Below are 15,200 nucleotides of genomic sequence, written 5' to 3'. Positions count from 1 at the left end.
GGAGGGTTCCTTTTTTTCTCCACATTCCACTCCTGGGCATATATCTGAAGAAAACCATACTTCAAAAAGATACATGCACCCCAGTATTCATGGCAGCACTATGTACAATAGCCAAGACATGGAAGCAACCTAAATGTCCATCGACAGAGGAATGGATAAAGAAGATGTGGTACATATATACAATGGAATACTACTCAGCCATAAACAAAGAATGAAATGTTGCCATTTGCAGCAACATGGATGGACCTAGAGATTATCATACTAAATTAAGTAAGCCAGACAAAGACAAATGATATGCTTATATGTGGAATCTAAAAAATAATGATACAGATGAACTTATATACAAAACAGAAATAGACCCGCAGAGATAGAAAACAAACTTATGGTTACCAGAGGGAAAGCAGGGGGAGGGAAAAATTAGGAGTTTGGGATTAACATATACACACTACTATATATAAAATAGATAACCAACAAGGACCTACTGTATAGCACAGGAAACTATACTGAATATTTTTTAATAACCTATAAGGGAAAAGAATCTGAAAAAGAATATATATATATATATATAACTGAATCATTTTGCTGTACACCTGAAACTAACACAACATGGTAAATCAACTATATTTCAAATTAAAAAAAAGAAACCAAACTTCCGTTTTCTTCCATTTGTCCACAAAATCTGGTTTCTGGAATCCGAGCTGAAAAACACTTTTCTAGCAGAAGCCGATCACACCAACCACTCCTGAGGTTAGTTGTGCTATGGTCTACATAGCAAGAGGTCCTGTGCCCATGGCCTCATGAAGCAGACAGTACTCCCATTTATTGGCTGCATGACCTAAGGCAGCTTCTCTGTGCCTTGGTCTTCTCATCTATAAAATGGACGTACTACAAGCACCCACTCAAAAGGCTGTTGTTAAAGACTCAACAAGTTACCATATGCAGGTACTTGAAACAGTGCCTTGCGCACAGCATGTGTTAGATTTATTTTTCTCCAGAACATTCCAACCTGTGAGGTCTCCAGCCAGGGGCCAAGTGCCTATTGAGGACACCAACCCTTTGCTTCCAGGTTAACAGGGGGACAGCAAGGCCAGACCTAGACTCAGTTTTGCCCCGCACGATCACCAAGTGTGGAGGTAGAGGAGAAAGGTATCCACACACCTTGGACTACTGAGAACTTCCTCTTCCTCTCCTCAGACGAAGTATGAAGTCATGAGCTGGTGGATGACTTAGAAATACAAAGTACAAAAGGCTTTAGTCATTCTTCAGATGTCTGATCCCGTTTTTTCCTAAAACATGGAAGGCCAAGCCGTTATAATAGGGTTCAGATCTGCTCTAGGGGGCAAGTCATGCTTGAGCCAAAACATAACAAAAAGCCAGCCATGAATCTAATTCTCCATATCAGTATTCTATTTCCAACCAGATTATCAAGGAACACTTGCTGAGCACCCGCTATAATCAGAGTACTGTTCTCAGCTGCTGGGAATTGTAAAGAAAATAATGGTACCTGGTTCTGCAGAAGCTTATTCATTCCCGGAGTTAACAAATATTTGTTAAATTCTCACTTAGTACCAGGCACTAGGGAAAGATTAAAGCCTGCCTCCTGGAGCATGTGATGTCGGGAGATGGAGCGGGGCAGATAACAAACAAAGAGCTACGTAAATTCAATAGTAGGTAATAAGCTATACAGAGAAAAAACAGCAGAACAGGGGAGTGTCTGAATGGAGGGTGTGTAGTACAGAACAGTCAGAGAGGGTAGAGTTGGCATTCGTGAGCCTGATGGTGCAGACACTGTCTGAGCCCCAGTTAGCCTTTCTCAGAGCTGCTGTGGTGGTGGAGAGGGGTGAGGGAGCCTTCAGCAGAGGTGGGCAGGCCACCAGGCCATGGAGCAGAATGGATAAAAGGAAAGAGACTCAGGGGGCTGCAGCCTGTGAGAGCCAATGGGAAGGTACCAGGTGCTCCCAGGAGCATCACTTGAGTCAAAGAAAGAGACCACAAATTCATTGGCCACAGACCTCTGCCTTTGGGTTAGCAAAGCACCTGGTGGCCAAGCGGGAAGGGGACACTGAACTGGAGTCTAGCAAATGCCAGCCTGGTCCCCCCAGGAACTGGTACAAAGCTAGGTACCCCTCTCCCTCCTAGTTTCCTAAGGGCCTTTAAGCCACCTGACCTTCCCTCCCCATCCACCTGGGCCCCCTTAGGGAAAGACAGGGCAGGGGGAGGAAGCCACTGGAGAGGAGAGGATGTTGTTATCCAAGAGGACTGAACACTACCCAGAGGAGCTGTTTAATTCATCCAACTGGACAGTGCTTTACTCAGGCTGGATAATTGCTTCTTGCTACCCAGTAGGTGAGAGTCCAAGGCAAGTTGAGATCAACTAGAGATGGAGAAATTACATTTCCGCTGCTTAGGAGGAGGAGGGAAGGAGGGAGGGAGGAAAAGTGGAGAGAGTGAATGCAGAAACTCTTTTGAGTTTTGCTGAAAACATGGAAATGATCCAGAAGAGGGAGAAAACTTGATGATGCAAGAGAGAGAGAGACTTTCTAAAGTGATTTCTAGAATTTCGAGGAGGCGAATGAAGTGCTGAGGGGCAGAGTTCACTTCAGGCACAAGTACCATCCACTCATTCATCTGTCCAGGGGGTGGACGAGGGGGGTGGTGGTGATGGGAGCATGTAGTCCTCTTCCAGCTGTTTCTATTCTTTCCAGGAATTGGAATGCAAGATCATCACCTGAGAGCGAGGATGGGGACGAGGTCTTGGGGATTAAGGAGAGAGGAGGAGGTACAAAAGAGTGGTTTGGAGGGCGAGAGAGCGAATTAAATAGAATAAGTATGAGGATGGTGGGAGAAAACTAAGCATCCAGCTAGAGGTTGTGAATTTCAAGTGAAACAACTCTAGGTGCTTGGGAGACTGCACAGAGTAAGCAGAGGGTTCCACTTAACCAGGGTTATGGTTGTGCTCTCGTAAGGAGACAAGTATGACAACAGAGAAAAGAGCACGGGAATTGAGGGTGTTTTCCTTGGGGCGATTAGTATTGCTCTCGGAGTTTAAATCCATTAAAGTGGGGAAGCGTGGACTTGAGGCAGGTGAGGGACAAGGAAAAGGTAGGAGGAGAAGCCGAATGGAGGTCCCAGCGCGGTTGAAGGATTGTAGGAGTTGAGGTATTAGAGAAAGTGAGCTAGAAAGACAGAGGGTGAAGGTCAGAATCTGGGAGGGCTGAAATTGAGATGAAGGCGAGCTCCCAGGTACTGGTAATGATAAGGTGTAAGGGATGTACACAGGAACCGCTGCCTGAGATGGGGGGGAGGACAAGACCATTGATAGAAAGGAGAGGCCGAGGAATTGTGCAGGGGTGTGAATTTTAGGAGGAGTGCTTGAGAGAGTGAAGGTAAGGCACCCAAATTCTCAAGAATGAGGGTGAGCGGTGGGGGAGGGGGCTGCAGAGGGCAGAGTGTGAGGAAGTTAGATTCAAAGGTAGGTTTTAGGATGGCTGGGAAGAGCAATGATGAGGAAGGTGACAGGTACCCCTCCTCGCAGCCCATGGCTCTGCTTGTGAAAGAGGACCACGGGGAACGGGGCGGGGATGCGAGGCACTAGAGCAAAGCCTGGTTTCAGTTCCAGAAAGAGGAAGGGAACCTTGGGAAAAGAAGTTGACGATTTAAACCACAGTCGGATGGATGGAAAAACCACTAGAGGAGCGTCTATCCATGAAGAGATTTAAAAAAAACCTCTGTTCTAAGGACTTGAAGATTAAATGGAAAGCACAGCACCAAATACATCCTGAGCTCTCAGTGTCAGCTATTGTCATTAGGACCACAATGAATTGACTCATAAACCAGTTTTTAGTCTTTTCCCCAGAATTTTAGTTCTTTCTGGTGTTGGCCAATACTCTGCTTTATTACATTTATAGCATATTTTGTACACAGGAACAAAACAGCACACGTTTAAGTACGCAGAGGTAAACGTAAATACTTAAGCCTTGTTCTTTAAAATGAATAGACGTGGTCATATCCATAGATTTCAGAGTCATAGACATCGTTGAAATTACTCGGTCAACTCCATCACCGCTTGAAAATTTACAGAAGAGGAGAACTGGCTGGGCAAGCAAGGCTGGGACTGATCCGAGATGATTCGGTTGTTGAGCCGCGACCAGAACCCGGGAGGGGCTCTAGATTCTGGTCTAGTCTCCTCTCCTATTATTGGTATTGCGGCACCTTCCCGAACCGTCAAGACGGAGCCACCAGCCGAGGTCCCTCAGAAGGTTCCCCTCTGAACCCAACCTACAAAAGCCCACGCTCCGCTGGGTCCAGTAACCAACCTCGCTGGGGTTCAGGAATCGCTTCCCGCGTCTGGGTGGGGCTCGTCCGCGGCGACCGCCTCCCGCGTTCAGTTGGTGGGGAGGGAAGCGCCTGGAATACGTGGAATACCACGGGCCTGGGAGCGGAAGCGGGGCCGAGGCAGACTGGGCGGTGACTGGGGGTGGGGACTGCGCTTCGCCCGGTTGACAGCCCTCAAGGCGGACCCTGCGGAGCCACGTTCCCGCGTGCGGTGCCGCTGGACTCGGGCTGTGCAAGCGGCAGGGGTTTGGCGCGCCCAGCGCGCACCGGCCGCCAAAGGAAGCGCTTTTGCCTTGGGACCAGGCGCTAGGCTCCTGGCCCGGCCCGGGGGCGCGGCGCGCCCATGGGCAGCGCCGAGAACCGCAGCGACGGCTCGGAGGACGCGGGGGAGCCGCCGTGGGCAGAGGTGCTGCCTTGCGACGAGCGCCGTTGCTCGCCCTTCCCCCTGGGGGCGCTGGTGCCAGTGACCGCCGTGTGCCTGGGCCTGTTCGCCGTCGGGGTGAGCGGCAACGTGATGACGGTGCTGCTGATCGGGCGCTACCGGGACATGCGGACCACCACCAGCTTGTACCTGGGCAGCATGGCCGTGTCTGACCTGCTCATCCTGCTCGGGCTCCCCTTCGACCTGTACCGCCTCTGGCGCTCCCGGCCCTGGGTGTTCGGTACGCTGCTCTGCCGCCTCTCGCTCTACGTGCACCTACGCCACGCTGCTGCACATGACGGCGCTCAGCCTCGAGCGCTACCTCGCCATCTGTCGCCCGCTCCGGGCCCGCGTCCTCGTCACCCGCCGCCGCGTCCTTATGGTCATCGCCGCGCTCTGGGCCGTGGCGCTGCTCTCCGCCGGGCCCTTCTTCTTTCTGGGCGTCGAGCAGGACCCCGGCCGCTACGCGGTCCAGGACCTTAACGGCACCGCTTAGCTCACCCCCTCGCCCCGCCGCCACCGCCACTCCTCGGGTCCTCGCGGGCGCCACCGCTGTCCCCGCCGTCGGGGCCCGAGGCGGCGGCGGCCGCGGCGCTGTTCAGCCAGGAGTGCCGGCCGAGCCCGGCGCAGCGGGGCGCGCTGTGCGTCATGCTGTGGGTCACCACCGCCTACTTCTTCCTGCCCTTCCTGTGCCTCAGCGTCCTCTACGGGCTCATCGGACGGGAGCTGTGGAGGAGCCGCGGGCCGCTGCGAGGCCCGGCCACCTCCGCTCGGGAGAAGGGACACCAGCAGATGGTCCGCGTCCTGCGTGAGTGGCGCCGCCTCTGTTCCAAACACCCCAACCCACGGTCCAGGCTGTGTCGCCTTCCCCTGGTCTCCCAGCCCTCGGCGCCTCTTCTGGCCACGTTTCATTCTGTCGTTCTACCCCAGCCTCCACCTGCTTCTCCTTCTAGTCTCCAGAGAAAACCATCTCCCGTCCTCCAAGGGCTCTGGGTCACCCCAGGCGTCCCTTGAGAGTGGGATATCCGGGTCCTGTAAACAGCAATTATTTCCCAAAGCCTCTGTGATCAGCGAGCTGGGCTGATCCAAGATGGATAATTGCAGGCTCTTAAGCCAACTGCCCGTCTCTGTTTGATGCTGCAGTTATGGAATTACAGAACCCTGGAGAAGACGGGATAGCTCACGTTAAGATAAAGTTTCTTTACTTAATGTTATGTTATCCTGAAGACTAAAGTGAATCATGCCCATATCAAAAAAATAAAGATTGTGCAGACTTGTTGCAGAGTTCTTTTCAACCGAAAACAGAGAACATGTCAACGAAGTGGGTTTGTGGAAGGAAGCCTGCCAGAACAGCTTGTTAGTAGAAATCACTCCTTCTGGTTTATGTCAGGCCTTGATAGTAAATGTATGAGCCGAATACTCAGCTTTAAAGCTAATATCGATGCTGTCTGCAACCTGGTAGTTTTTCGGGGGTGGGGATTTGGCTAGGCAAGAGTTTTATTTATTTTGCTTTTACTTATTATTTCAGATGGTTTCCTGGGGATGCTTATTTGTTTTCGGATGCTTTGGCTAATTCTGGCGCCTATGTCTTGTTTTGCAGTGGTGGTGGTTCTGGCGTTTATAGTTTGCTGGCAGCCTTTCCACGTTGGCAGAATCATTTACATAAATACCAAAGATTCCGGGATGATGTACTTCTATAGTACTTTAACACTGTGCCCTGCAACTTTTCTATCTGAGCGCATCCATCAACCCCATCCTCTACAACCTCATTTCAAAGAAGTATAGAGCAGCGGCCTGGAAACTGCTGCTAGCCAGGCGGTCCAGACAGAGAGGTTTCTGCAGAAGCAGGGAGGCTGGAGGGGACCCTGGAGGAGACATGGCTGGCTGCACCGAGACCAGCGCTAATGTACAGACACCAGCAACCAGCATGGCCAAACACAGCGCCTCATCCCACAGCTCTGGGACTTAAGGGAAAACAGGTCTGCAGGAAGAAAAGAACTGCGAGGGGGGAACCGAAGCTGTTAGGGAGAATTAGAAAGAGTGGTTGACATTTTGCAAGTTGGTCAGCAACTTAGCATGATTTTTTTTTTAAACAAAGGTATGAAATGTAACTGTACCAGTCTCTCTGGTTTTCCTTTCATGTACCCCCCTGGGGACGTTCATTTTATCCTCCTGATATCCCACATCACAAAATGTTCTCTGGGGAGGTTTTGTAAGTCCTCATTCTTCTACTCTGGGGAAACATGACCACTCATTTTCCAGTTAACAAGTGATCCAGAGAGATGCTCCCGTAAAAATTGTCACCTGTGAGGTCAGAGGTGTATTTTGTTTTATGTTTTGGATATAAATGTGATGGTGCATCTACAAGGAATCCAGGATGATGAGAGTTTTATTCCAAGAAATTACTTAATGCTTATATATGACAGCAAAAAATGTTTAGAAACAAGTGAAAGGAATTCTGGGTAGAGTGCAGTGTTCAGGGGTCCCGCCTCTCTCAGGCTCAGAGCAAATCGTTAAGTTTAGGCACAGTACCCTCTTTCAGAACCTGGGTACCGAAGTCTGAGGGCAGGGAGCTGCAGCAGGATGTAGCTTCCACAAAGCGACTGTTGATCACATTGATAAGAGCTTTAATACGCCTTATTCGCCTCAGCTTGGTGGGATAAGCAATGATGGAACCAAGTCTGGGGTCTGAGTCTGAAAACTTAAGAGCCTTACCCACTCCCACCCCGAGAAGCTGCACTAACAGAAAAAACGAGAGTCAATGGATGTACTCAAGGGTGAGAGAGACTGTGCTGGACATTCTGGCCAACAACTCTGTAACTCTGTTTTAGTTTTTACAGTTTAAAACATAAACCTGTTTTTGGAGGGCTCCTACTGCCTCGCTGGACTCCAAAGGGCCTCAGTCAACCCAGGGTCTTATGAATGGCGCCCCCTGGAGGTAGGCAGGATACAACTAGGTCAGCTGTAAACTACAAATGGTGACTCCATAAACAAGGGTCCGCTCCACACCTGACAAGGTCCTTTGCTTTTTCATGTGATTGACTATGTACAGTGATGCCTTCAAGTCCCCTTGAAGTGTCCTAACACCCTGGCCCTGCCCTCAACTGGTGTGGCAGTGAAGAAGTCCCCCGTCTACACTGTTTCTTCCAACTTGGGGCAGTGGTCCCTAAACTGTGTTCTGCAGATTTTCAGGGAGTATTTGAAAAAAGGATTCTGTGGTCAAATATGGCAGAAGAACAGTGCATGCTGTACCCACCTTCCCAAGAGTCACAACACAAAATATCCCATCAGAGGCTCTGAGAAGTTGTTGCTGGGGACACTGATGGAGGGTCTCACGGTGCAGGTGCCAGCCTTGTGCCACAGCCACTCCCCTGCTTGGTGGCACTAAGTGGGGACGTCCTGGAGATGCAACCACACAGTCTTTCTTCTCTCGGGAGTTCCTCTCTGGGACAGTCAGAAGCGGCTTCTTCCCTGTAGAAAATCATGGCTAAGAAACTTACTGATATGTTATATGTAGTATAATATTTTAGATATAGAAGCAAAGACCTCTCCTTTGAGTTTTCTTGTTCAGATTCTAGAAAAGAGGGATTTGCATCACCCTTTCCTGTGACCTAGGTGTGTTCCCAGGTGTGGGCAGAGAAGGATCATCCTTTCTTGCCACTGGGTCCCTGAGATGGAGTATCTGAATTCCATCCCTCCTGTGGATTGCTGTGCACCTGTTTTCAAAATGCCGACCTTACCCATTAGTGGATTGTGAGATGAGTGGAGTGTGTCACATGTTTCTTTATTGGATTGCAAATAGAATAGAGAATCAGTGCATCATGTGTAGTAAGGCTAACTGTTGTGTTGTGAAACTTTTGTTTCAATTATATATTGGTTGGTATCTTTCATGGTTCGTAAAATAAAATATATTCTCATTGTGGGTCATGGTCAAAAATATTTGAAAAGCTGTTCTAAGGTCTAAAATTGTTCTCTACCACAGAAGAAAGTGTCCTCTGGTGTTGACAACTGGCTATAAAGGGGAGGGGCATCCTGGGAAGACTCGGGGTGGCCAAGTCAGGGATCACTGGAGAGGGATGGCTGGGCTGTGGGCCTCCCTCCACCCTGGGGATGGTATCCTGGATGCTGTGTCTGGGACCTCTCTCTGCCCTCGGACGAAGATGTGTGCTGGGTCCCTGCAGGGCTCTTTCTGTAGGCCAAGTCGCTTTTTTTAGGTGAGGCACCAACCTTGGGGAAGGGTTTGTGTTTCATTCATTCACTCCACAAATATTCACCAAGCAACTGCTAAGTGCTAGACGTGTATGTCAAAATACTCTAGAAACATTAGTACATGTCATGGTGTTGAAATCAATCAAATTTTTAATGGTCTTTTTTGCCTTGAAATGTGTGATTGTTCATCTAGACTAACCTCAGATTCAGCTCACAGGCCAATAAAAGCACTCACATCGGACGGACCTGCAGAATTTCAGGTTAGTGTCATCTACACGACTTCCCTCCACCTTTCTATAGGAGACTTTCCCACTTCTGAAGCAATTGCACAGCACCTCCGAGGACCCAGGAGTCCAGGGGACATGAGAGCAATGTGTTGATGATGTTTGAAAGTCTGAACATGGCCTCTCCTACAATTTCTACCCAAGTAACAGTAACATTTGCTAGTATGTGGAACCATTCACATATAAGTATTAGTGATTGTACAAGTGTTTTAAGTGGAGCTTTAATAAAAGGCTTTTCATAAACTGTGGGGCCATTTTCTATTGTGAGCCAACTTTCTAAAGATTCAGAACTCTAAATATTACAAAGAACCTAGTCAGCTCTGAGCAGCCATCCAAAATCAGCATCCCTGCTCCTAGGAGCACAGGAACCTTTGTCATTGAGAGGCGTGTGCTCTGTGGGTGGCATGCTTTGTGGCAGTCACTCAGCATGTCCCTCACTCTGTGTAAGCTACAAGGAGGTGACAGAGGTAGACTCTACTGGCCACAAGGAGGTGACAGAGGTAGACTCTACTGGCCACCTTCTTAGGAAAACAACACACGCACTTTCGAAAGATTAGCAGACGCTTGTGTCATAAGGGGCCAAAAAGTGCCATCCGGACCAGGAGAGCTGAGTGTGGGCAGACAGTCAGGCAATGCTCTACGTGAATCTTTTTCACGGCACTTGGTCCGTCACGTCTTGGGGACTGGTTCCCAGAGTTTGTAACTTGCTCCCTAAGGACAGACTGTGCTTTATCCCCCTTGGCATCTCTTGCCCACAGGTAGATATGTGTTGAACTCAAGTGGACAGGGATCTTCACCCCAGTGGGTGGACAGAGATGGAGGCTGAGTAAGCAGATGACTGGGACCTCCATTCTGAGCCATCGGTCAGCCAGAGGGAAAGCACAGGACAGGGGCGAAAATGGCACACAGGGGGCGTGGGTGCTGAAGGGAGGAGAGGACAGGGCTCTGAGGAAGAGGAGAGAGGCAAGGGCACTGGTGTAATCAGGAGTTGGAGCCTCCAAAGCAAATGAAGCAGGGTCTGGGAAGGCTGAGCCTGGGAGGCCAGCTGGGACCAGTTAGGTACTGTAATCCAGGCACAGGGCACTCGTGGGGTAGAGTGGTGACACTGGATCAGTAACACAACCAGGTTCAGCACCTCCCATCACCAAGACGCCGGCAACCTCGTGGCCTCAGAACAGGGAGCATCCCTTTCCCCATCCTCAATCCCCAGTGCCAGGCATCCCCACCTTATTTTCCTGCATCTGTGCCTTTGCGCCCCACCCCAGCTCAGGCAGGCCCACAGCATGACGGGTCCAGTAATGACATCTCCTTTCCCTCATCTTTGCAGTGAGTGTGCAGGTCTCGAAAATGTTCCAATAATTCCTATGACTTATGATGATACAGAGATAAAAAAAAAAACTTAAAAAAATTTTTTTTGAAAACCTGCAGTTTTCAAAGTCGTGGTGTCTTAATTTTACTGTAATGGTTATATCTGTTCATAACTGGAACATACATAGGGCTCCACGTGATCTCTCTTTCTGTCTTACTTCCACAATAATTCATTACTTTGTCATTACAGTGATTATTAGCGCCCTTCCCTCAGGCTTTTTATTCCCCTCTGTAATTCTCTACAGCAGTGGCTCCCAAACTTTGGCACGCGTGAGAATCACCTGGAGGGAGAGTTAAAACACAGCTTGCTGGGCCTCATCCCCAGAATTCCAGATTCCGCGGGTCTGGGCTGGGACCCGAGAACGTGCCTTTCTCTCAAGTTCCCGGGTGATGCTGATTCTGATGGTCTGAGGACCACCCTCTGGGAGCCTCTACGTAGATGGTTGCTACAGAAAATGTGAGCCACAGAGCAGTGGCATGCGCATTACCTGGCGTCTTGTTAACATGCAGACTTTCAGGCCCCACCCCGGAGCCTTCTGAGTCAGAACCTGAATTTTAACAAGAGCCCCAGGCGCCTCCGACGCACATTAAAGTTTGAGAAGCACCAGTCGAGAGGCTAGACCGACGGCATCAGAATCTCTGGGGGTTGAACCCAGACGTGGTTTTTACAGCTCCTCAGGCGATTCCAATGTGCAGACAAGACTGCGAACCATCAGTAGGCTCTCCCTCATCGAAATCTCTTCCATTCTCGCTCCACCCTCTTCCCCCGCCCCACCCCTTTCCTCCCTTTCCCCGTATTTACCTCAGGATAAAGGAAAAGATACGAAGCCAGTAAACAAAGATACTGCAGGTGGCTTTGGGCGGTGGATCCATGGGAAAGTCATTTATATTCCAGCAGAAACTGTGGAATGACTGTGGTCCGGCGATGGGTCCCTGACTCCTCAGCCCCCCCGGTCCCCTTAACGTCTCCCGCCCACGCCGAGGTCCTTCCACGCACGGGCCAGGCTGCGCCCACGCCTCCTCGACTGCTCCCTTCTGTCACCAGGCCTCCACCCCGTTTCCTGCTCTTCTAGACATCTTCTATTCTTCCTTTCCCTCAAGTCCTGACTGGCTCCTTGCGCTCTTCCTCCATTCCTCCAGAAAAGGCCTTCTCAGCTCTTCCTGGGGCCTTCTCGGAGGTGAAACCCCATGTCACCTGTGGCCCTGGGGGGCAGCCCCAGGACTTGTGCCTGGTGCTGGTTACTGAGGTCAGCCGGGCGGACGGGCCGGGCTGCGGGTCCCAGGGAGCGGGCCTTGACTCTGCGAAGTCTCAACAAGAGCTTTGCTTCACGCTCCAAAGTCACGTCAGGTCTCCAACCTTTCAACGTTATCGTAACTGAGTCCCTAAAACTCAGAGGCTGACTGCATAGGGAGAAGAGGAAGTCAGAACTCCTACATTTGAGGTCTGTTTGAAAGGAAAGGGAGGCCAGAAGCCCGGGTGCTTGGCGCAACGAGCGGCGCGGGGCGTGCGCGCCGAGGTCTGCCGTCTGCGCCTGCGCGCGCAATCTCTGCGGCGGCCCGGGCCTTGGGGGCGCTGGCCCTGCGGGGAGCCGCGCCCAGTCCCAGCTCCGCTCTCCGCGCGTCAATTCACAGGCGGACGTGGACAGATCACAACAGAAAACGGTGTTGCAGCAGCGGGAATCAGCAATTTTGCACAGGGAGCTTTGAGAGATGTTGCATACTGTAATCTGCCTGAAGTTGGGACAAAATTGAACAAACAAGAGGAGTTTGGTGCTTTAGAAAGTTTGAAAGCTGCTTGTCTGCTCTTCTTCCTCCATCAGAAGTAACTGAAATTAATGAAGCTCTGGCAGAAAATCCAGGACGTGTCCAAAAAATCTTGTTATGAAGATGATTGGCGGATCAATGTGACACTCAGTAACCCTTCAGAACTAGATGAACTAATGAGTGAAGAAGCGTATGAGAAACACATAAAATCTATTGAGTGAAAATGGAACCCCTAAATAAACTAGTATGAAACAATCTAGCATAGTTGTCTTAAATTAGTTGTGGATAGTTTTTTTAAAAAGCAACTTGTAGCAAAGGAAACTACTTGCAACATGTTACCAGAATACCCCCTAACTTCCTAATGACTGCAGATAAACACTATGCATCTTTTCCACAGCACCCTATGATTTTTAGGCTAGGCTCCAGTTTACAATACTCAGAATTCCTGAAATTATCTGTAGTAAAACTAGTTATAAAAATTATGTAATTCAAAGATAACATTGTTATATTAAGCCTTATAACAGTTTACAGTCATCCCTGGATTGGGTCAAAATACTTGATGAGGGCTTCCCTGGTGGCGCAGTGGTTGAAAGTCCGCCTGCCGATGCAGGGGACACGGGTTCGTGACCCGGTTCCGGAAGATCCCACATGCCGCGGAGCAGCTGGGCCCGTGAGCCATGGCCGCTGAGCCTGCACGTCCGGAGCCTGTGCTCCGTAACGGGAGAGGCCGCAGCGGTGAGAGGCCCGCGTACTGCAAAAAAAAAAAACCAAAAAACCCCCCAAAACTTACTGATCTTCCCATTGGAAATAACTGGAGGTGGAGAAAAGTTTTTGTTAGTTGTACAGTGTCAGATGAAGAACAATACTATCTTAATTTTGCAACATACTGTGTTTGCTGGTGCTATTTTTATACAGTGAAGCTACAGCCTTGCAGGAAAATAAGAAAGTTTAATAATAAAATATTCAACTGAAAAAAATTAAAAAGAAATAGGCTGTAGAGGTGGTTTAGCAGGGGACAATAATGAATTCCTTTTTTTTTTTAAATTGAAGTATAGTTGATTTACAATATTGTTAGTTTGAATTCCATTTCAATGCATCTCTTTTCCAGTGACGCCGTCCTGTTGTTGCATCCTCCCACAACCCCTGGGAAATAGGTCCCAATAGTCAAATCTTAAGAAATGCTGCAATACCATGGAAACTGGGTTTTTTTTGGGGGGGGGGTGGGGGGAGAGCAGGGAATTCCCCCATGGAAATTCTTTTTGACCATAGAGCTATGTTTTTTTTTCCTCCCATTTTGTAACATTCCACAAAACACTCCAGTTTGAAATACCAGAGGGAAGTGTCGGTATAAAATCAGGGCTAATGATAAAGATTGGGGAGTCAACAGCTTAGAAGTGATCATTTAAACAAGTGGTTCTCAAACTTTAGCGTGCATCAGAACAACTGAGGGGCTTCTTAAAACACAGATTGCTGGGCCCCACCCCAGAAGACCTGATTCTGTATGCCTGGGTCCGGGCCTGAGAATGTGCATTTCTGTCTGGTTTCCAGGTGATACTGCAGCTGCTAGTCCAGGACCACACTTGGAGAGCCACTGATGTAAGTGACAGGAATAGATGACCTCTCCAAGGAGAAAGCTGAGAGAGAGAAAAGAAGAGGCTTAGGGTTACATGCTGATGTTACAGCACAGGCTGGAGAACTCAACTGAACCAGGCAGGAGGAGCAGAAAAAGGGAAAGTGATGAATTGATACTACCCAAAGGAAGAGAGTTTCAGGGATCAAGTACCCAGAGGATACAAAGAGAATGAAGTAGGGTTATTAGATAAAATACAAGATTACTAGTTCAATTTGGATGAACAACAAATGATTTTTTTAGTATAAGTTTAATAAGTATACAAATGATGTACTTAATCCCAATTTACATGACTCGACTTATGATTTTTCGACTTAATGATGGTGTGAAAGTGGTACGTGTTGTATAGAAACCATACTTTGAATTTTGAATTTGATCTTTTCCCGGGCTACCTATGTGCAGTATGATCCTCTCTCGTGATGCTGGACAGCAAGCCATAGCTCCCAGTCAGACCGTGATCACGACAGTAAACAACCTGTACACTTACAACAATTCTGTACCCAGAAAGCTATTGTTTTTCCCTTTCAGTACAGTATTCAATAAATTACGCGAGATATTCAATAACTTATTATAAGATTGGCTTTGTGTTAGATGATTTTGCCCAACTATAGGCTAATATAAGTGTTCTGAGCACATTTAAGGTAGGCTAGGCCGGGCCATGATGTTCAGTAGGTTAGGTGTGTTAAATGCATTTTTGACTTATGATGTTTTAAATTTATGATGGGTTTATCAGGACGTAACCCCATCACAAGTCAGGGAACATCTGTACTAAAAATATCATTCGTTATTTATCTGAAATTCAAATTTAACTGGACATTGTATTTTTATTTGTTAAATCTGGTATCCCTAAAGGAAGGGTAATGGAAAGGCCCCAGGATTTGGCAAAAGGAAGGAACTTGGAGAACCTTTCAATGGAGTGTTGAGGGCAGGAGCCAGAAGCTGCTAAGTTACAGAGGAAATGGCTGTGGAACAGGGCTGAGGTGGTCCTGCCTTGGGGCTTCCATGAAAAGGGATCCCAGCAGCTGAGTAAAGGGCTTTGCTGCTGGTTCTGCCCTAACTGTACCCCAGGCCAAGAGCCAGTCTCTCTTGCTGTGGCTTGTGCCCAAGCTCCTGGGAGCACGGGGCACTTGTGTGCTGAGTATTTGCAACTCGCACTGATGTTCTTAAGTCACAAAACTGAAGAAATGTG

The 15,200-nt window shown here is 48.8% G+C and overlaps 2 protein-coding genes across 6 annotated transcripts in view; one reads left to right on the top strand and one right to left on the bottom strand.

Moving 5' to 3' along the window:
• Positions 1 to 4,570: 4,570 nt before the first annotated feature.
• MLNR (motilin receptor) lies at positions 4,571 to 8,678 on the top strand. The gene is given in 5 exon segments (XM_019936595.3): positions 4,571 to 5,025; positions 5,027 to 5,247; positions 5,250 to 5,564; positions 6,357 to 6,468; positions 6,470 to 8,678. Coding segments are annotated over 5 exon segments (1,251 nt in total). The 5' UTR covers positions 4,571 to 4,678; the 3' UTR covers positions 6,726 to 8,678.
• LOC109550222 (uncharacterized) overlaps positions 7,128 to 15,200 on the bottom strand; it is an 80,504-nt gene continuing 72,431 nt past the window's right edge. For 4 of the 5 annotated variants that reach the window (XR_012327657.1, XR_012327658.1, XR_012327659.1 and 1 more), the window contains 2 exons: positions 11,420 to 14,015; positions 7,128 to 8,227 (listed from right to left, as the gene is read on the bottom strand). Coding sequence is in view for 1 of the 5 variants with exons in the window: in XM_073795185.1 (XP_073651286.1) it covers positions 12,529 to 12,554; positions 13,873 to 14,015 (169 nt within the window). In the remaining 4 variants the exon portion in view is untranslated. The remainder of the gene's footprint in view (positions 8,228 to 11,419; positions 14,016 to 15,200) is intronic. The other variant, XM_073795185.1, reaches the window with a different exon arrangement.

The sequence above is a fragment of the Tursiops truncatus genome, chromosome 18 (assembly GCF_011762595.2).
Source record: "Tursiops truncatus isolate mTurTru1 chromosome 18, mTurTru1.mat.Y, whole genome shotgun sequence".
Classification (NCBI taxonomy): Eukaryota; Metazoa; Chordata; class Mammalia; order Artiodactyla; family Delphinidae; genus Tursiops; species Tursiops truncatus.
This window is presented reverse-complemented; position numbering and strand designations above follow the sequence as displayed.